Source organism: Vanellus vanellus (assembly GCF_965231255.1).
Source record: "Vanellus vanellus genome assembly, chromosome: 1".
NCBI classification, from domain to species: Eukaryota; Metazoa; Chordata; class Aves; order Charadriiformes; family Charadriidae; genus Vanellus; species Vanellus vanellus.
This window is the reverse complement of record NC_138905.1, coordinates 1,067,495-1,089,099: the sequence shown is the minus strand read 5'-3', so window position 1 is coordinate 1,089,099 and position 21,605 is coordinate 1,067,495. Positions and strand designations below refer to the sequence as shown.

The 21,605-nt window shown below is 64.7% G+C and overlaps 1 protein-coding gene across 2 annotated transcripts in view; it reads right to left on the bottom strand.

Annotated features, from left to right (window-relative positions):
* The window catches only part of SND1 (staphylococcal nuclease and tudor domain containing 1), a 161,364-nt gene that overhangs the window by 83,966 nt on the left and 55,793 nt on the right, over positions 1 to 21,605 (bottom strand). For both annotated transcript variants that reach the window (XM_082484025.1, XM_082484026.1), the window contains exon 12: positions 8,293 to 8,393. In XM_082484025.1, coding sequence (XP_082340151.1) covers positions 8,293 to 8,393 — 101 coding nt within the window. The remainder of the gene's footprint in view (positions 1 to 8,292; positions 8,394 to 21,605) is intronic.

Sequence of the window (21,605 nt, the reverse complement as noted above, 5' to 3'; positions counted from 1 at the left end):
CTGCACCGGGATCCCATCCCTCATCCTGCACCGGGATCCCATCCCTCATCCTGCACCGGGATCCCATCCCGCATCCTGCACCGGGATCCCATCCCTCATCCTGCACCGGGATTCCATCCCGCATCCTGCACCAGGATCCCATCCCTCATCCTGCACCGGGATCCCATCCCTCATCCTGCACCGGGATCCCATCCCGCATCCTGCACCGGGATCCCATCCCTCATCCTGCACCGGGATCCCATCCCTCATCCTGCACCGGGATTCCATCCCGCATCCTGCACCAGGATCCCATCCCGCATCCTGCACCGGGATCCTGTCCCGCACCCTGCACTGGGATCCCATCCCTCATCCTGCACCGGGATTCCATCCCTCATCCTGCACCGGGATTCCATCCCGCATCCTGCACCAGGATCCCATCCCTCATCCTGCACCGGGATTCCATCCCGCATCCTGCACCGGGATTCCATCCCGCATCCTGCACCGGGATCCCATCCCTCATCCTGCACCAGGATCCCATCCCTCATCCTGCACCGGGATCCCATCCCTCATCCTGCACCGGGATTCCATCCCGCATCCTGCACCGGGATCCCATCTTGCATCCTGCACCGGGATCCTATCCCGCATCCTGCACCAGGATCCCATCCCTCATCCTGCACCGGGATCCCATCCCTCATCCTGCACCGGGATCCCATCCCACACCCTGCACCGGGATCTCGTCCTGCAACCTGCAGCGGGATCCTATCCTGCATCCTGCACCAGATTCCATCCCGCATCCTGCACCAGGATCCCATCCCTCATCCTGCACCGGGATCCTGTCCCGCACCCTGCACTGGGATCCCATCCCTCATCCTGCACCGGGATTCCATCCCTCATCCTGCACCGGGATTCCATCCCGCATCCTGCACCAGGATCCCATCCCTCATCCTGCACCGGGATCCCATCCCTCATCCTGCACCGGGATCCCATCCCGCATCCTGCACCGGGATCCCATCCCTCATCCTGCACCGGGATCCCATCCCTCATCCTGCACCGGGATCCCATCCCTCATCCTGCACCGGGATTCCATCCCGCATCCTGCACCGGGATCCCATCTTGCATCCTGCACCGGGATCCCATCCCGCATCCTGCACCGGGATCCCGTCTTGCATCCTGCACCAGGATCCCATCCCACACCCTGCACCGGGATCCTGTCCTGCACCCTGCACCGGGATCCCATCCTGCACCCTGCAGTGGGATCCCGTCCCGCACCCTGCCGCGGGTGGCTGTCCCCAGGCGTCGTCATGTCACCAGCTCCCCGCCTGCCCCTGCCAGCACCGAGACCTCCCACCCGCGGCCACGATGCTGCAGAGCCTCCGTGCAGCGGGACGGGGGAGCCGCCGGAGCGGGTGGGAGCAGCGTGCCCAGCGCCCCGTCCCCAGCGCTGGCAGGGAGCAGGACCACCCCCACCGCTCGCCGCCCCGGGCAGGCAGCGCACAGCCGGGGGTGCGCCCAGAAAACCCCAAACCCGCCCTCCTGCCCTCAGATCCCGACTCGGAGCAGCTTCCTTGGAAGCTCCTAAGTCATTCCTGGAAAGGGGAGTGAAAAAGTGTCCCCTTGTCACCCTCCCTGGGCCACGGGAGAGGCTGGATGCTCTGAGAGCAGCTGCTGGGGCTTGCGGGGCTGTGTCAGCATCCCAGCACCACCAGTGACCCCAGCCGTGAGATCCTGAGCTGGGCCACCACCCCAGCACCACCAGTGACCCCAGCCGTGAGATCCTGAGCTGGGCCAGCACCACCAGTGACCCCAGCCGTGAGATCCTGAGCTGGGCCACCACCCCAGCACCACCAGTGACCCCAGCCGTGAGATCCTGAGCTGGGCCACCATCCCACCATCACCAGTGACCCCAGCCACCAAATCCTGAGCTGGGCCTTCATCCCAGAATCACCAATGACCCCAGCCATGAAACCTAGATCCGTGCCACCATCCCAGCACCACCACCACCATCTCCAGCCACGAAGTCCTGAGCTGTGACACCATCCCACCATCACTAGTGACCCCAGCCATGAAACCCAGATCCGTGCCACCATCCCACCACCATCTCCAGCCACCAAGTCGTGAGCTGTGACACCATCCCAGCACCACCAGTGACCCCAGCCATGAAACCCAGATCCGTGCCACCATCCCACCACCAGCTCCAGCCACGAAATCCTGAGCTGTGACACGATCCCAGCACCACCAGTGACCCCAGCCGTGAAACCCAGATCTGTGCCACCATCCCACCACCAGCTCCAGCCACGAAATCCTGAGCTGTGACACGATCCCAGCACCACCAGTGACCCCAGCCATGAAACCTAGATCCGTGCCACCATCCCACCACCAGCTCCAGCCATGAAGTCCTGAGCTGTGACACGATCCCACCATCACCAGTGACCCCAGCCATGAAATCTAGATCTGTGCCACCATCCCACCACCATCTCCAGCCACGAAATCCAGATCCGTGCCACCATCCCACCATTGCCAACGACCCCAGCCACCAAATCCTGCTGCTGGAGTGCAAAAAACACACCCCCACTCCCCCCCCCCCCCGGGCTACAAATCCCGGGAGGACCCCAACCTCTTGTCAGGTTTTAGAGCTCCCAAAGCTCCGAAATGCCAGCGCTGCCCACGGGGGCTGAGCCGGGCCCTCGGCCGGGCGCTGGGCTTCAAGGGTGACCGGGTTCACCCGCAACGGTCCCCCGACCCCGACCCCGCTCCTCTCCCCGCAGCCCCTCCACCAGCGGGGGGGGGGGCAACCGCAGCCCCCCCCTCCCCCGGCTTCAAATAAACGGGTGATGGGAGAGGAGCCGGAGCTGCTGCGCAGAGGGAAGCCGCCTCCCCCAGTTAAGCCCAGATTAAAGACCGGGGATATGAAAACGCGGATGGAAAAAAAAAAAAAAAAAGCTCTTTGCTGTGGGGGGAAAAAAAAATATATATATAAAATCTTATTAGGCCGTGAAATGCAGTTTTGGCCACTTAAAGAACGGCGGAGTGAAAAACGGCTCTTCAGAAGCTTCGCCCCCCCACCCCCCCCTCCTCTCCCCCCAGAACTCATTTCACAGTTTTCCCCACCGCAAATCCAAAAAGGAAGTTTTTTCGAGCCGCGTTTTCGCCCCCCGAAGCCTCGCCGCTTCTCGCCGCCCGGCACAGCCCGGCACTGCCCAAACCCACCCCCGCCGCCGCGCCCACGGGCGGCATCGCCAAAACTCGCCATTTGTGCCCAATCAGCCCCAAAAACGCCTCATCCCCACCCTGCCGCCTTCAGGGAAAGAATTCCACCCCCCCGCACCTGCACGGATTTATAGCTCAGAGTTTTCCCTAAATTCACTTCGAATTATTTTTAACTGCCTTTTCTGCCACGAATTTGGGCAGCTCGCGTGGCGGCGGCCTCTGCGTCCCCCCGGGGAAGGGCAGTGGGGACGGGACCCCCCGAGCAAGACCCATCGGGGGGTCGGACGCACCCAGCCCCCCCCAAAACTCCCCCCAGGAGGGCTCTCGGGGAGGGCCCCCTCCCCGCTTGCCGCGCGGTGACATCCCGGCTCTGCCCGCGAACCCGCTGCACGTCCTGGTAAAGGGGGTCCCGGGGCCACCCCGGGGATGTCCCCGAGCCAGAGGACGGCCAGCGCTTCCCCGTCAGGCGAGGGGACAGGAGGGAGCAGGACACGCTGCCCATGGGCTGCGGATCCTGCCGGATGCCTGGGGATGCCGTGGGATGCCGCTGGATGTGATGGGATGCTGCGGGATGGGATGGGATGGGATGGGATGGGATGGGATGGGATGGGATGGGATGGGATGGGATGGGATGGGATGGGATGCTGCGGGATACTGTGGGATGCTGCAGGATGCCCAGGGATGCTGCAGGATGCCCACGGATGATGCTGGATGTGATGGGATGCTGTGGGATACTGTAGGATGCTGCTGGATGTGATGGGATGCTGCGGGATGGGATGGGATGCTGCGGGATACTGTGGGATGCTGCAGGATGCTGTGGGATGCTGCTGGATATGATGGGATGCTGTGTGATGTGATGGGATGCTGTGGGATACTGTGGGATGCTGCTGGATGTGATGGGATACTGCTAGAAGCCTGGGGATGCTGTGAGATGCTTCCAGATGCCTGGGGATACTCTGGGATGTGATGGGATGCAATGGGATGCTGCAGGATGCTGTGGGATGCTGCTGGATCTGATGGGATGCTGTGGGATGTGATGGGATGCCATGGGATACTGTGGGATGCTGCTGGATGCCCGGGGATGCTGTGGGATGTGATGGGATGCCCGGGGATGCTGTGGGATGCTACTGAATGTTAGGCAATACTGCTATATGCTGTGGGATGCTGCTAGATGTTTGGGGATGCTGTGGGATGTGGTGGGATGTGATGGGATACTGTGGGATGCTGCTGGATGCCCGGGGCTGCTGCTGGATCTGATGGGATGCTGCTGGATGTCATGGGATCCTACTGTATGTCGTGGGATGCTGTGGAATGTGATGGGATGCCATGGGATACTGTGGGATGCTGCTGGATGTTAGGCGATACTGCCATATGCTGTGGGATGCTGCTAGATGTTTGGGGATGCTGTGGGATGTGATGGAATGCCACAGAATACTGTGGGATGCTGCTGGACGTCATGGGATACTGCTAGAGGCTGTGGGATGCTTCCAGATGCCCGGGGATGCTGTGGGATGGGATGGGATGCCACAGGATACTGTGGGATGCTGCTGGATGTCATGGGACGCTGTGGGATGCTGCAGGATGCTGTGGTTGGCTGCCAGTCACTGTGGGATACTGTGAGATGTTGCAGGATGCCATGGGATGCTGTGGGATGCCATGGAAGGCTGTGGGATGCTGCAGGATGCTGCAGGATGCTATATGGGATGCTGTGGGATGCTGCAGGATGCTCTGGGATGCTGTAGGATGCTATGGCATGCTGCAGGATGCTGCAGAATGCTGCAGGATGCTATATGGGATGCTGTGGGATGCTGCAGGATGCTATGGGATGCTGCAGGATGCTATATGGGATGCTGTGGGATGCTGCAGGATGCTATGGGATGCTGCAGGATGCTATATGGGATGCTGTGGGATGCTGCAGGATGCTATATGGGATGCTGCAGGACGCTGCAGGATGCTGCAGGATGTTATATGGGATGCTGTGGGATGCCACGGGCTTCCCAAAGAGCAAAGGCTGGTGTGAACCCAGAGCCCTCATGCGCAGCCACTCCTGCGGGTCACAGCAGCCGTGCCCCATCACCCCCAGGTCCCTGTGCCAGCACTTTGCGGGTGCCTCGGCATTACTCGCGCCTGGGGTGCCCGGGCACCCTCCCGACAGTGCCCGTGACGGGATGAGCTGTCCCTGTGAGCCCAGACCGGCACAGGAGGTGCGCGCGGGGCTCCCGAGGTCCCGGCAGCCGCCTTCTCCGCCAGCCGCGGCCCCTTCGCCCTGTTTTCCGTGTCAGCACAGCTTCGTTGTGACAGCCGAGCACAAACCTCTGACCTCACCTGTGCTCAGCAGGAAAACACGAGCCCGGAGCAGCAGTGCCGGCGGTAAACGCTGACACGGCACAGGGCGTACCAGGCGCCGGCAGAGCGGGACGGGGAGGGCTGCGGCACGCGGGCATCGGGCAGAGCCCCCACCCCCGGCAGCAGCACCGGCATTCCCCGGATCAAGCTGAAAACCCCCGGGAAGCTGGAAGGGAGAAGCACGATGGACACAGCAAAGGCAGCCGTCACTGCCAGCACGGAGCTCCTCTGCGGGGGGAAACCGCTGCAGCTGGGGATTGGGCAGGGATGCAGGCAGGGATACGGGCAGGGATGCAGGCAGGGATATGGGCAGGGACGCAGGCAGGGATACGGGCAGGGATGCGAGCAGGGATGCAGACAGGGATGCAGGAAGGGATACGGACAGGGGATGCAGGCAGGGATACAGGCAGGGATACAGGCAGGGATGCAGACAGGGATACAGGCAGGGATACGGGCAGGGGATGCAGGCAGGGATACAGGCAGGGATGCAGGCAGGGGATGCAGGCAGGGATACAGGCAGGGATATGGGCAGGGATGCAGGCAGGGATGCAGGCAGGGATACGGGCAGGGATATGGGTAGGGGATGCAGGCAGAGATATGGGCAGGGATGCAGACAGGGATGCAGGCAGGGACGCAGGCAGGGATACGGGCAGGGATATGGGTAGGGGATGCTGGCAGAGATATGGGCAGGGATGCAGACAGGGATGCAGGCAGGGATACAGGCAGGGATACGGGCAGGGATGCAGGCAGGGATAAGGGCAGGGATACGGATAGGGGATGCAGGCAGAGATATGGTCAGGGATGCGGGCAGGGATATGGGTAGGGGATGCAGGCAGAGATATGGGCAGGGATGCAGACAGGGATGCAGGCAGGGATACAGGCCGGGACGCAGGCAGGGATAGGGGCAGGTGACGATGGGTTCATGGTGCCTGGAGCTGGAAGCGGGGGCTGCCCGCACGCCAGGCAGGTGAAGCTGCTCTGCTGCCCCCACAAACCCACCCAGCGCCCCGAGGCGAGCGGGCGCTGTGGGTAGGGGACCGTCCTCCTCTGCCCACCGCCCAGGCTGGACATCCTCCTCCTGCCACGCTGGGGGTGCCACCGCGGGGGTGCAGCCGATGGCCGGCATGGCACCCCCCAGCGCCCACCCCGCTGCCAGCGTGGGGCTGGGGGCCGCAGGACCACCGTCTGCCTGCACCCAGAGCCACGACAGGCAGGAACCAGGGGCGCGAAGGCTCCAGAAGCCAGGCAGGGGTTAGCACCCTGCCCGCGCTGCCCGCCCCGGCGAGCTGCCGGCGTGCTCCGCCTGCCAAGCAGGCTCAGCCCAGCCCGGATGCCAGGCGGACAAGCCGGGCTTTCTTCCCCGGCTCCGTCCCCAAGCGCGGCGCGGGGCCGGACGGCACAGACCCTCCTCTGTTACCCCCACGCCTCCAGCGGGGCCGCAGGCAGCCGGGAGCAAAGGGGCTGCCCCACGCCGTGGCCCGGAGCTTCGCACGCCGCGGAGACGCTCCGGCGCGAGCTCCCAGTGCTCGCTTGGCTCACTCCGCTGATGCCCGAGTGCGGCGATGGAGTCAAGGCGAGCAGCGGCCCTGCAAATTCGCATCAGGTTCCCTCCCGAAAGAGGGCCGCGACTCGGGAGCCGTCTGAAAGCGATTTGCAGCTGGGGATGCCAAGAGCAGGCGGCAGCGCTCGGCGAGATGCTGCCGAGATGGGAAATCCACCGCCCCGGGGGCCTCCTGGTGCCGGCAGCACCGCGGCCGCCAGGCACGGGGAGAGGCCGGTGGGTTTTGCACCACATCGCCAATGCCCCAAGACCTCACCTGCCTACAAACAGCCCCAAAAACGCAACGGCCGGGCTGTCCCTCGCACAAACCCGGCGCGGCACGCTCAGCTGGAGAGTGGGCACCCCGGGGCCGTGGTTAAAGCACCACTGAATAAACCGAGCGGGTTTGAAGCCGGCGCAGGCAGCGCAGGAGAGCAGGGCTGCTCCGCTGGGCTCTCCTGCACCCCCTATCTCCCTCTGGAAAAGCCCTTTGGGTTCCCACTGCCACAGTTTCATCCCGGGAGCCGCATCCCCGGCACGGGGAGCAGCATCCCGGCACGGCACGGCAGCGAGCGCGGAGCAGCCGCAGCCCCGGCACGGGCAGGGTCGGATCTCCTTTGCCGCTGGAGTGGAAATTAAACCCACTCGTGAGATAAGCATGACCGAAGGTCACTCCACGAGTGCCTTAATTAGACGGGAGCGGGGTGAGAGGCAGCGTTCCGGCTCCCCAGGCGGCACGGAGCCACGTCTCCCCGTGCAGTGCCACGTCTCCGCAGCTTTCCCAGACCTTGGATTAAGGGGAGGAAAAGCGCAGCGCTGCAGCACTTTGGTTGCTTTCCAAAATAGCTGCTACAAGGGGAAAAAAAAAAAAAAGGCAAAAAAAAAAAAAAGCAAGCAAGCAAATGGCCTATGACAAATCATCCCTACGCAGCTCTCGGAGCCGCTGCCATCCGGACGCGCGCCTCGCTGGCACAAGCTCTCCATAGGGACATGCCGGAGGAGCCCGGCACCGCGGTGTCCCGAGGGAAAGCCACCGAATCTGCCCCTGGGCATGGAAACTGGGGGCAGGGCTGGCGAGGGGGGGCTGCTCTGGCTCCCGCCATCCAGCCTCCGACACCACGCAAAGAGGACAAGCCACCCTCTGTCCCCGGTGTCCCCACGGTGCGCGGCAGAGCCCCACGAATCACCGGCTGGAACGCCGTGCCCGGTTCCGCACTTACATTCCTCCGATGGAGACGGTGGCACACGTGCGCTCGGAGAAGGCGGGCACGGTCTCGGTGGCACTGCTGGCCGGTCGGATGTAGTCCACCGTCACGTTGACCTGAGTGAGAGAGACGGGGGTACGGGGTCAGTCCAGCCCGGGGGGTGCTCCCCGTGCACCCCCATCCTCCCCCTGCCCCAAAACCCCGCCGCCGGCCGGCCAGCCCCCACACCTCCCCGCGCCCAGGTGAAGGAGGCGTTTGCCAGCCGGCTGCTGGCACCGACGGTGCCGCCAGCGAAGCCACATCTGACACACCGGCGTGTGAGCCAGGGCCGGGCACGTTGAACCAGGAGCCTCCCAGGGAGGACAAACTGCCGCCCCGGGTTCCTGGCACGGGCACTCGCGCTGCCGGCAGCACCCCGGCGTGCTTGCGAGCTCCCCGCGTGCCGGCGAGCCGCGGCAGGGATCCCTAACGTGCCGCCAGCCCCGATTCCTCCTGGTTTACGGCTAATTGCATTTCGGCCTCCGGTAGGAGAGCTCGCCTCTACCTGCAGGTAGATGAAAGCACAGCTCCCCGCGGAGCCGTAGCTGTCAGCTGGCATCAGCGTCGCCGGCACCGCGCCGAGCAGGACGCAGAGGCCGGTTTGCAAAACGCTTTGGCGAGGCGGGGAGCAGCCCCGGGCGCCCTGGAAACCCGGCCACGCACCCGGCGCGGAGCTGCGCCGTCCCCGGGTGAGCCGTGCCCGCGCCGCCGCCGCTCACACCGCATCGCCCGGCTGGCACTCAGCCGGGCCGGGGACAAGCACCGCCGTCGCTCCCGTCCTCCCGCAGACAGGCATTCGGGCACATCAGCTAGTTGGGGGTACAGCACGGGGGGGCAACTTCTGCTGGGTAACTGCATCACCCGCTGCACCAGGGCTCAGGATGAGACGGCGGTGCAGAGATGCTCATGGCTGGGATCATCTTCAGGGTCCCGGCACTGCAGCCCTTGGCCATCACCCCCCAGTACCTCTCGGCCATCACCCCCCAGCACCTCTTGGACATCATCCCCCAGTACCTCTTGGCCATCACCCCGCAGCACCTCTTGGACATCATCCCCACCACCTCTTGGCCATCACCTCTTGGACATCATTCCCACCACCTCTTGGACATCACCCCCCACCACCTCTTGGACATCACCCCCCAGCACATCTTGGACAGCATCCCACAGCACCTCTTGACCATCACCCCCTAGCACTTCTCGGCCATCACCCCCCAGCATGTCTTGGATATCATCCCCCCCATCACCTCTTGGCCATTGTCCCCCAGGACCTCTTGGATATCAGCCCCCCCAGCGCCTTTTGGCCACCGTCACCCCCAGCACGTCTTGGCCATCACCCCCAGCAACTCCTGGCCATCACCCCCACTACCTCTTGGCCATCACCCTCCACCACTTCTTGGCAATCATCCCCCCCAGTCCATCTTGGCCATCATCCTCCAGCACCTCTTGGACATCACCCCCAAGAAGCTCTTGGCCATCATCCCCCCCAGCACCTTTTGGCCATCATCCCCCCCAGCACCTTTTGGCCACCATCACCCCCAGCAGCTCTTGGCCATTATCCCCAGCACCTCTTGGACATCACCCCCCACCACCTCTTGGCAATCATTCCCCCCAGTCATCCTTGGCCACCATCTCCCAGCAGCTCCTGGCCATCACCCCCAGCAGCAGCTCCCGGGCATCCCACTCCAGAGCCCATGACAAGCGATCAGCATTTCTACCCTACACCAGACCTTGGTGGTCCAGCTGCACCCCCAGACCGGACCAGGGAGCCCTGCTGCCATATCTGCCCCCGGCAGCTCTCTTGCCCCCATGATCAGGGCTTGGCGACCAGGTCACCGCAGACTCGTGCCAACCCACTGCAGCAGCCCGGGCTTTGTCCCAGCAGCCATGGGGGCTGGAAAAAACGTGTCCCGCAATGCCACCCCAACCACCAGCCGCTCCTGCGGCTTCGCCCCCGGCTCGGGATACGCACGGCTGCGCGCGGGGCACGGAGCACCCGAGCTGGAAGCACCGGCACCACCGGCAGCGGCGCGGCACAGCAACACGGGGCTGCGGCTGCAATAAACGGCAGGGAAAAGGAAACCGGAGTTAAAGCTCCAACGCTGCCCTGGTTTCCGCTGGGATTGAGTTAATTTTCTTCCTAGTAGCTGCTGCGTTGTGAATTTAGGGTGAGAACAATGCTGATAACACATATTGGTTTAGTTGTTGCTAAGGAATGTTTACGTTAGCCAAGGACTTTCCCAGCTTCCCGCAGAAGCGGGGAGGGAGCGGAGACAGGACAAGCCGGCCACCGGAATATTCCGTACCGTAGATGCCACGCTCCGTTGTATAAACGCAGACCGGGATCTGCGATCGCTGCTGGAGACATCATCGGGTGGTGAAAATTGGATTGCATCACTCGTTTTGTGTATTCTATCATCATTATTATTATTATCATCATCATCATCATTATTATAATTATTATTATTTTCTCTTCCATTACTGCTCTATTAAACTCTCGTTATCTCAACCCACGAGGTTTTTTCCTCTCCTTCTCCCCCTCTTCTCCCTCTCCTACCGGGCGGGGGGTGGGGGTGTGAGCGAGCGGCTGCCCCGGTCCTAATGGCTGGCTGGGCTTAACCCCCGACAAACGCTTCTCGCAGCCCCACACCTGCACACCCCATTTCTACACAAACCCAACCCAATCCCACCACTTCTCTTCCCCAAAAAAAGCCCCTTCCTCTCCGGCTCACCGGCTCTTCAGCCGGAGGAGGCTGAGGCTGCCCTGGGCTGGGGGACACGGGGGGGACCCACGGAGGGGACAGGGGGAAGCCTTGGTGCTGCCTCCCATCCGTGGGGCTGTATTTGGGCACTACAGACCTTTTCCAGATGTGCCGCCGCCGCACGGCACCGTGTCCGCACCGCACCTCACGGCACCGCCGTGTGTTGACAGGCGTCCGGCCGGGCGGCGCGAGGGAGCACGCGAAAAACCCCTTCAAACCTCTTCCCAAGCCTCGCTTTTTTAAATGAGCAGGGAAAAAAAAAAAATAATGCAAAAAAAAAAGGTAGGATTGCCTGACAAACCCCCGCCGTCAGCTAATCAAGGCGCCCGGGCAGGAAAGAGCCAATTAGAGAGAGAGGTTAAAGCAATTCCTCCCCAGCAAAAGTATTGTCATAACAACTGTAGGGAGAAAAAAAAAAAAAAGACAAGACAAGGATTACTCGGAGAGGCAGGTTAGGAAAAATTTGAGCTACTACGGAGCTTTTTTAAATGTCATCCAGCTCAAGAGCGAGGGACGGCTCCCTGGGGGAAAACACCTCGCCTGGAATTAGGGTCCGGTGAAAAAGCCGGCGGGACATCGGCGTGGGGTGGCGGGGAGCCTGGGTGGGGGACGGGGTATGTGGGCCCCCCCCCAGCTCGGGGTGGGATCCCCCATCGTCACGGGCAGAGGAGGAGCGAGGAGGGATGGGGACGGGGGTCACACCTCCGCCGGCGGTGCCGCCTGGTGCCGCGCGGCACTGCCGGGTGACGGGCACTGCGCTGCGTTGCATTGCAAAGCGCTGCGCCCCCCCGGAGAGATGCAGCTGCGGCGTGGCGCGGTGACAAAGCCGGCATGTCCCCGTCCCCATCCCCGTCGTCCCCCCGCACACGAGGCAACGCCAACGCTGCCACATCTGACCTGTCGCAAAAATAGAACTCCCTCCCTCGGGGCGGGGAGAAGCAGCCTCGGAGCATCCGATGGATTCAGCATGAAAGGACTCAAAACTGTCCCCGGGGCCACCACCTCGGGCTGAGAGGGACTGTGGGAGGACGGGATGGGACAGCCCCGTCCCCACCTTCCCCACCAGCTCAGCCCCAGCAGCAACAGCAAACGCCGGGTCCCCCCCAAGGGCCGGTGCCCCCAGGGGAGGGCTGGCAGGAGCCGGTCCCACGGACCCACCCAACGAGACCCACGGCCGCGGTGTGGCACGGCGTGGCACGGCAGTATGGCACGGCATGGCACGGTGGTGCGGTACAGCACGGCACGACCACATGGCCCAGCACCCAGGGGCTGGAGGGTGGCACCTCGTCCTTGGCACCTCCGAGGAGCCGCCGGTGGGGACACGGGCACCCGGTTGTGCCAAGACTTGGCTCAGCCTCCGACACTGCCGTCTCCACGGGGCGCTGAGCTCCGGACGCAGCCTGGAGAAGAGAAGGCTCCGCGGAGACCTCAGAGCCCCTTCCAGTGCCTAAAGGGGCTCTGGGAGAGCTGGGGGGGGACTCTGGGTCAGGGAGGGGAGCCGTGGGACGAGGGGGAACGGTTTGACACTGACAGAGGGGAGATTGAGATGAGATGTGAGGAAGAAATTCTTGTCTGTGTGGGCGCTGAGCCCCTGGCGCAGGGTGCCCCGAGAAGCTGTGGCTGCCCCATCCCTGGGGGTGCTCAAGGACAGGTTGGACGGGGCTGGGAGCGACCTGGGCTGGGGGGAGGTGGCCCTGCCCGGGGCAGGGGGTGGCACTGGATGGTCTTCAAGGTCCCTTCCCACCCAAAGCATTCCATGACTCTATGATTCACACACCTCCCAGGCTGCTCCCGAGACGAAAGGTGCCCTGAAAGCACCCCCGGCGCTCTGACCGAGCCCCCGGCCGCGGGGACACCAGTACGGTATCACAGGACCCCTATGGGGCTCTGGGGGCTGCCAACCAGCACGGCGCGGTGCCAGCTCGCTGCCGGCAGCCGCGGGCAGGTTTCTACCCCCGGCTCAGGTCCCGGCTGTATTTTGCAGTGGGGTGTGATGGAGATAACGGCACCCTTCACCCGGGAGGTGTTCCCCCGGCTCGTGCTTGGAGGGACAACGCTCACCTCGAGCCGGTTGTTTTCACCAGTGGAAAATCAACTCCTGAGAGTATCCGCAACCCCGGCTCAGGCACCTCCTGCACCCCCAGCCCTGGCTTGGGCACCAGTTTGGGCATCTCCTTCACCTCCTGCACCCCCAACCCTGGTGTGGGCACTGGTCTGGGCAACTCTTCCACCTCCAGCCCTGGTTTGAGCATCAGTTTGAGCATCTCCTGTACCTCCTGCACCCCCAGTCCTGGTGTGGGCACCTGTTTGGGCACCTCCTGCACCTCCAGACCTGGTTTGGGCACCGCTGTGGGCATCTCCTGCACCTCCAGCCCTGGTGTAGGCACCAGTTTGGGCACCTCCTGCACCCCCAGCCCTGGTGTGGGCACTGCTTTGGGCACGGGGGGTATAAAAAGCAAAGCAGAGCGTGACGTGCTGAGCTCCCCGTGGCTGCCAGCACCGCCGAGGGGCCGGGAGGGCAGGGGGTGGCCGTCCCCAGGGTGCCCGGCCCCTCGGGCAGGGTCCCCGCCTGGGCTCCCCCGTCCCTCCTGCGTCCTCGGGACCCGCGGCGGGCTCGCGCTCCCTCCCGACGCCGGGCAGCATCGATGGCAGCCGTCTATCGGCGGCTTTCCAAGGTCAGCTGCAGTCAGTGTGAATTAAATCACTCCGCCAGCTCTCTCCTCCCTGGAGGAGATCCAGCCCTGAGAAGAATGGCACTACAGAGATTCACATGCCTTTGTGCAGCCAACGCGGTCAATGTCACCCGCCCCGGCTCCCCCACCGCCAACCGGGGGACCTGCCGGCCCCTTGCCCGCGCTCGCCCATCACCGCGGTGCCCGGCACCCCGGCGTGGGGCGAGGGGAAAGGGTGGCCGAGGCAGAGCCGGCGAGCCCTGTCCCTGTCCCCGTCCCCACGAGACCTCTGCCTCGCCAGCGGCTCTCGTGCGAGGGTGTGCAGGGAGGACACGGACATGGCGGGGCCATCGTTGCCAAAAACCTGTGCTCGCGCCCGCAGCAGGAGGAGGAAGAGGAGGAGGAGGAGGAGGAACAACGGTGCCCAGGGCACTAAGCACTGCATCCCGGGCACGTGGTGACCGGTACATCATCCCCAGCGGGTGATCACCAGCACGTGGTCACTGTGATGTGACCCTCGGCGTGTGGTCCCTGGCATACTGTCCCCAACGCGTATTCCCTGTGGATGTGGTCCCCGTGGATGTGGTCCCCAGCGTGTGGCCCCTGGAATGTGGTCCCCAGCATCATGGTCGCAACCAAGTGGTCCCCAGGATTTGGTCCCTGGCACACTGTCCCCAGCATCACAGTCCCAGTCATGTGGTCCCCAGCACGTGGTCCCCAGCATCATGGTCTCAATGATGTGGTCCCCAATACATGGTCCCTGGAGCGCTGTCCCCAGCATCATGGTCCCAACAATATGGTCCCCAACAAATGGTCCCCAGCATGTGGTCCCCAGCATCACGGTCCAAATGATATGGTCCCCAAAACATGGTCCCTGTGATGTGTCCCCCAGTGTGTAGCCCCTAGCACACTGTCTCCACCATCACGGACTAAACGATACGGGCACCAGCATGTGGCCCCTGGCACATTGTCCCCAGCATCATGGTCCCAACGAGGTGCTCCCCAGTACACTGTCCCCAGTATCAAGGTCCCAATGATGTGGTCCCCAACACATGGTCCCTGGCACGTGGTCCCCAGCATCACGGTCCCAGTGATGCGGTCCCCAGCATCATGGTCCCAATGATGTGGTCCCCAATACATGGTCCCTGTGATGTGTCACCCAGCATGTAGCCCCTGGCACATTGCCCCCACCATCATGGCCCCAACGATGTGGTCATGTCCCCAGTACCATGGCCCCAACGATGTGGTCATGTCCCCAGTATCAAGGTCCCAATGATGTGGTCCCCAGCACACGGTCCCTGGCACATTGCCCCCAGCATCATGGCCCCAGTGATCTGGTCCCCAGCACACTGTCCCCAGTATCATGGTCCCGATGATGTGGACCCCAAATCATGGTCCCTGTGACATGTCCCCCGGCGTGTAGCCCCTAGCACATTGTCCCCACCATCATGGCCCCAACGATGTGGTCCCCAGCACACGGTCCCCGCCATCATGGTCCCAACAATTTGGTCCCCAGCACATGGTCCCCACCATCACGGTCCCAGTGATGTGGTCCCCAGCACACGGTCCCAGTGATGTGGTCCCCAGCACATGGTCCCCACCATCATGGCCCCAACGATCCGGTCCCCAGCACAGGGTCCCCACCATCCTGGTCCAGCGATGTGGTCCCCAGCACATGGTCCCCACCATCATGGCCCCAGCGATGTGGTCCCCAGCACACGGTCCCCACCATCATGGCCCCAATGATCCGGTCCCCAGCACACAGCCCCCGGCTCGCTGCCCAGGCTGGCGCTCAGCAGGAGGTCTTTGGGAGCATCCTCCTGTCCTCGGCAGCAGGAGGGGGGTGGCCATCTCCCCCCCCCCCCCCCCATGGCCCTGGCACGGGGCACGAGCTCGCAGGGGAGGTAAAAATAGTCCCTGCGAGTTTGTGACGAAGAAGGGCTGGGAGATCCGCAGGCGTTTCAGACAGTAATTATAGCCGAGCAAGTCTGGTCTGCCACCCACCCCTGCCATATGCGCCCACCCTGCGCCCGCCCGCCACAGCCTGGCCCCCTCCGCCCTGCTGCGCTCCGTGTCCCCGCGGCAGGGGACGGTCCCCTTGGACCCCCCCCCGCCCCCAGGCCAGGCTGGGATGCCACCGGCACGGCACGGAGCCCACCGACCCGCCGGCACCAAAACGCGGGTGCTGCCCATGCAGCCCCGCACCCACCCTCGCCCCCACCTCTGCCCGCCTCCCCTCCCCGGGGGCAGCGGGGACGTGGCTGATGCCACCCACGAATTAAACCCACAATTTGCACCCCAACTGGCCCAGACGATGCTGCTCTCGTCCCCGTGGGGTGGGAAAGCATCCTCGGCACCGAGCCCCGGCCAGACCCACAGCCTGCTCTCCCCCACCCGGCGGATGCTGACGTGGGGTCCCCGAGGCTCGAGCAAAGCTGCAGCCCCCCCCACCTCTGGGGGATGCGCCAGAGACACCCACATCCCGCTCACCCCAGCCCAGCACCCCCCCGGCACTGGGGAAAGCTCAGCACCGCGGTGCGGGACACCACGGGGGAGCACCGGCGGACTCTAGATGTGCCACGCTCCGGCGCGCAGTGTCCCGGCGCAGAGCGGTGACGGCGTCTGCTGCAAGTGAAGCAAGAGCTAAAACAAAGCCGGGGGGGGAGGACGGGGCTGGACAGCAGGTCCTACACCCCTGGATGCTCCGCGACCCTCCTCCAGCTCTGCCACCCCGCCAGGCACCGGCTGGGGCCGACCGCGCACGTGCAGCCCGATCCTGCCTCGCCGGGGCCGCTCGGCGGGTCCTGAGTGACACCGGAGCAGCCCCAGGCTCACCCGTGCCAAACAGAGCCCAGCGGGACCACCGCGTCCTCCGTGCCGTGGTGGCACACCGGAGAGATGTCATGTCATGGCGCGGTGGAGCCGCGAATCCCGGCGGGGTGAGGGGACGCAGGAGGCACTGCGGGGGGCAGCGGGACCCCCGGCTGGGCTGGAAAAGCTCCGGCATCATGTTTTCCCTCCGGACACGCAGTTCCCTTCCGCAGGGCCGCAGCGCCGGCTCAGCCCATCCCCACCACCGGCCCTGCCGCAGGAAGGGTGCTCTGCTGGGAATGGCAAGCGGGAGCCAGCTTAATTTGCCATCGGCTTCGCCGAGCTCTTCGTTAACCCCCTCCACCGCTCCTCCCCACGGCGGGTGGCGCGTGAAGCGCGCGGCACGTGGGACAGGAGATGCTCCGAGCCACCAGGCTGCAACGCCGAGTGTTGCCGAAAGCGCAGCCCCGCAGCAACCGCGGGGCTCTGCGCTCCCTCCTCCCCGCCGGCTCCGGCAGCGGCAGGGCTACCGAGCCCCGAGCGGCCCAGCCGAGCCACGCCAGTAGCCCCAGGGTGGCACCGACCTTGCTGGGACGGGCTGTGCCGGAGCCGCCAAAAACTCAGGGCTGCAGCCTGGCAATGGAAGCGCGCGGCAAAGGCATTTGAGTAACGGTGGGAAGGAGGGAAAACCGCTGCACGGCGAGGAAATGGCTCGGAATTTCTGGTAATTACACCGGGAGCCACCACACTCGCTCTCCTCGCCCTCCCCTGCTTGTCAGGAGCCATTTCAGGCCGCCGCAGCGCCCGCAGCCGAGAGCGCCGGCAGACTTCTCCCCTCCGGCTCGTTTGCATCTGTACGCGCTGTTTATTCCAAGCGGAGCGCGGCCGGGAAGAAGATCTCTCCCCCAGTTCGGCACTGGGGAGGCAAGCCAGCTCTCCAGAAGGCTTTGAACAGCAAAATCCTCCCCAACTTCACACATCGGCGATGACGCAGCGCATCACCGTAAAGCTCGGCAGGCTGCAAAGCCCCCCCGGCACCGCCGCGCTCCTCGGCACGGCGTCCCGGCAAGAGCGGGTGGCAGCTTCCCCAGGCGGCGCCTGCGTCCCCCCGCCGGCGCTGGCTGTGGTTGGGGAGCAGCGGTCACCCCTCACCGCGCACCGTCCCCCATCCCTCCCGGCCGCGCCGGCATGCGGAAAGTGGGAATTTCCAAAAAAAACAAAAACCAAAACCAAAAAAACCCCGGCTGCACCCCAACCAGCTGCCACCGTGCCGCGCCGCGCCGCGCTGTGCCGCCAGCGCTCCCTGAGTTCGCAGGCTGCCAGTAACAGGCAGCGAAAATTGCCCGTCAGTGGAAAAACCTGCGAAAGTCTGCAAAAATCTGCAAAAGTCTGCAAAAGCCTTCCCTCCTCCGGGGAGAGGGATGATGCTCCTGGGGAAAACGTTTTCCCCAGTCCAAGCCCATCCCCCAGTTTTTCCCCAGGTCTGATCTCTGGTCCGCCGGCGGGGCTGGCACTGGCAACGCTGCTTTGGGTAACCCCAAAAGCCGCATCCCGGGAAGAATATGACCTGAAACGGGCGGATGCACTGGAAAACTGCCCTCCCCCCCAACCAGGGACCGGCTACGGCACACACCGGGGATGCCACGCACTGCCGGTCCTCGTGCCGCGGGAGCACCACGTCCCTCTGCACCAGCCAGGTCCCGGGAGCCCCTTTGCGGCGGCAGCAGCAGGATGCCAGCACCGGCGGTGCCGGGCTTCGGCGCTGGGGCAGGGGGCAGCGCTGCCGGGTCGGCACGGCTCACCGGGGCCGGTGGAGTGGCTGAAATGATCACCAGGACCAGAGGCACCAAATAAAGCACCGGGAGCACGTGGCGGCTGTGGGGGGTTAGAGGACCCCGGTGCACCGCAGAGCCCCACGTCCCCAGGGCAGCAGCGCCTCGGGCACCCGTGGGTGCTCGGGCACCCCGGGGGAGAGCCGCCCCCCCCGCCGGCCGCAGCGCAAGGGACCGCATCGCTTCGGTGCGCAGAGGGCTATTTCCCCCCTGAATTATCTCGTGCCACGTCCCTCCATCGGAACGATTAATCCTCCCCGGCTAATTAGAGGAAAGGGCCGAGAGCACCCATTTAGACTCGATTCAATCGCCCGCGCGACGGCGTAATTAAACAAAAGCTGCTGAACGGCGGTGCATGCCCGGCGCTGCGATCGATGGGCAGCGTCGGTGCGGAGGGAGCCGTCCCCGCCCCAACGCGCACCAGAGATTTATTCCACCGCGGGGGACAAATCCATACCAGGGCCGCGGCAGCGGAACGCCGGCAGGCACTGCGGCAGCGCCGGGGCCGCGGCAGCCAGTTCATCCCATGCCACCGGGCAAATTCCACCGTGCCGGGTCACTGCCGGGACGGCGCAGCTCCTTTGCGGGAGCCGCGGTGGCTGTGGCATCGGGCACGTGCCGCGGCGGCACAGGGAGCCGGCACGGGCGCAGCGAAAGAGTCAAGAAAAACAAATTGGGTCTGTTAAAGGGAGAAGCAACGTGCCGTAAAAATCCCAGCTTTAGAAACTTCACTTTGATGGAAAAGAGGGAAAATATACGATTCTCCATCTATCTCCGGGGAGGAGATGGAGGGGAAGGAGGCAGAGAAGGTGGTGGAAAATGGGGAAAACGGGGCACAGCCGGCCCCACACCGGGCTGGGTTTCAGGCTCTGCCGGCCACGAACCGGGGCTGGCGCGGGAAGCAGCCGGAGCTGGAAATCCCTTAGGGACGGCGGGACAGAGGGACGGGCGGTGGGACAGGCACACACGGGCATCGGCGAGCGTGGGCAGGAGAGGCGGGACGCTGCCTGCCTGCTCACCGCAGCCACGGCCACGCTCACCGTCCGGCACCGCGGCCGCCCCCGCGGCCCCACGCCCCTGCTCCCCTCCAACGCCCGCGGACCCCCCCAAAAGCAGCCGCGGCAAAGCCCGTCACGCTGCTCCAGGCTCCCACTGCCCACCCAGAGCCGGGGCCGGGCACGGTGCCACGCGCCGGTGAGGGATTCCCTGCCGGGCCCGGCAACCAGAGGGATGTCCCGAGAGAGCCGCCGTGCAGCCAGGAGCGCGGTATAGCGGGAGAGCAAGACACAGTAGTAAGATTTATTAATTTCCAATTAATTTCATCTGCCTGGAGCTGGTAAGGGTGGTGACAACCCTCCCAACTGGAGAGGAGATCGTGGGACTTCACGGCACCCCGTGGTGCCAAGACGGTGCTTTTGAGGTGTTTGACCCCAAACGCGGCCCCTGTTGCCTTCACAGCGCTCCTGCCTGCACCGGACGGCACGCTGCCTGCACGGGATGGCACACTGCCTGCACGGGATGGCACACTGCCTACACCGGACGGCACGCTGCCCGCACCGGACGGCACGCTGCCTGCGGCACAGCCGGAGCACGCGCAGCGGGAGGCATGAGGACGAGGACAGGAGGGCAGCTGAGGACACATCTCACTGCAGCCGGAGGACTTTTGTCCTTGCCGGCAAAACGCATCCCCCACCACCGTGCCGGGGCCGGAGCAGCCGGGGCTGGGCAGGGGCTGTCCTCCTCCCGGCGATGGCCATGGCGGAGCCCCAGTCAGCCCAGGGCAGTCGGTGCTGCCGACACCTCGGCACCAGCAGCTCCCTGCTCACGCTTAGGGCCTTGCACACGCGTGTGCAAAGCCCGGCAGGACCCTGCCTGAGCGCACACCGCCCAGGGGTGAGGGATGGCTTGTTCCGACCCCACTCCACGTCCATGGACTGGAGCAAACCCGCTCCGGCGTGGCAAAGGGACCGTGCCGCCCCATGGGGGACAAGGGACAGCTATGGCGCTGCGAGCGGTCACCCTGGCGGGGGGTGGCCGGGCTGCCGGGAGCAGGTCCCGCTCCCTGGAGTGGGTACCGCTTCCCTCGGGATGGGGTGGGGTGGGATGGGGTGGGATGGAGGGGGTACCCCCAACTCCACAATTCCTAAAGCGCAGCTCCCTCTAGTGTCACACCAGCCCTCCAGAGCTGCCACCGTGCACCCGCGAGGAAGGTCACCGCTCTGCAAGGACATCACCCACGAGGAGGGTCCCCACGGCGCAGGGACATCACCCGTGGGACCAGCCCTAAGCCGGGCAGGCAGCCCCGGGGCGCAGGCAGCGGGCACAGTATGGCCAAGCCCGGCAGACACGCGGTGCTCGCGGTCGAGGAGGCGGCTGATGAAGCACCGGCAGCGAGACCAAAAACTCATCCCGGCCTAATTATTCCTAATATCCAATTCATCAATCTTGAAGGGGATGACCGCGCTCCGCCGCAGCGGCTGCCAGCGGCGATGCCTCCCGGGGCTGGTCACGCCGTCAGGCTGTGCCAGCTCTTCGCAGGCAAAGGAAAGGCAGCGGGAAGGCAGGACGGTGGCTCCGAGATGGGCAGGGGACCCCCCGACCCTGGGGGACAGGCTGGGGTGGGCGCTGGGTCCCCATACCCACTGCTCCTCGGGGACACGGCAGCACCGGCCACAGCCGCTCAGCACCCAGCACCCATCGCCGCCTGCAGGAGAGGGGAGGAGAAGGGGCCAGAAGGTGCTCAGCGCTGGGGCAGCAGCTCAAGGGACCACCGCAGCCCACGGGGGACTTGCCACCGGGGATGCCGAAGGCTCCGACCGCCCGAGGATCCCGGAGATCCAGAGCTCCGGAGGATGCAGGGGATCTGTCGACCCTGCGGCTCTGCAGGAAGGGACACTCTCCGGAGGGTGGCAGGGGTCCCCGGGGCGGGCTGGGGTCCCCGGGACGAGCAGGGCACCCCAGGACGAGCAGGGGTCCCCGGGGCACCCCTGCAAAGAGGCACAGCGCCGCAGCCGTGCCGCCGGCAGCGCTGCGCATCGGTGCCAGCCCCCCCTGTTTGATCTCCCCGCAAGCAGACAGCTCTCAGAAGCCGCTAGCTCCCCGCCGGGGTGGGCTTTAAAAGTATATTAAAAAAGGGGGTGGGAAAAGAGGGATTTTGCCGCAAAGATTGATGCTGACAGCGAGCCGCGAGAAGGCAAGGGCGAGCCACCCCGCGC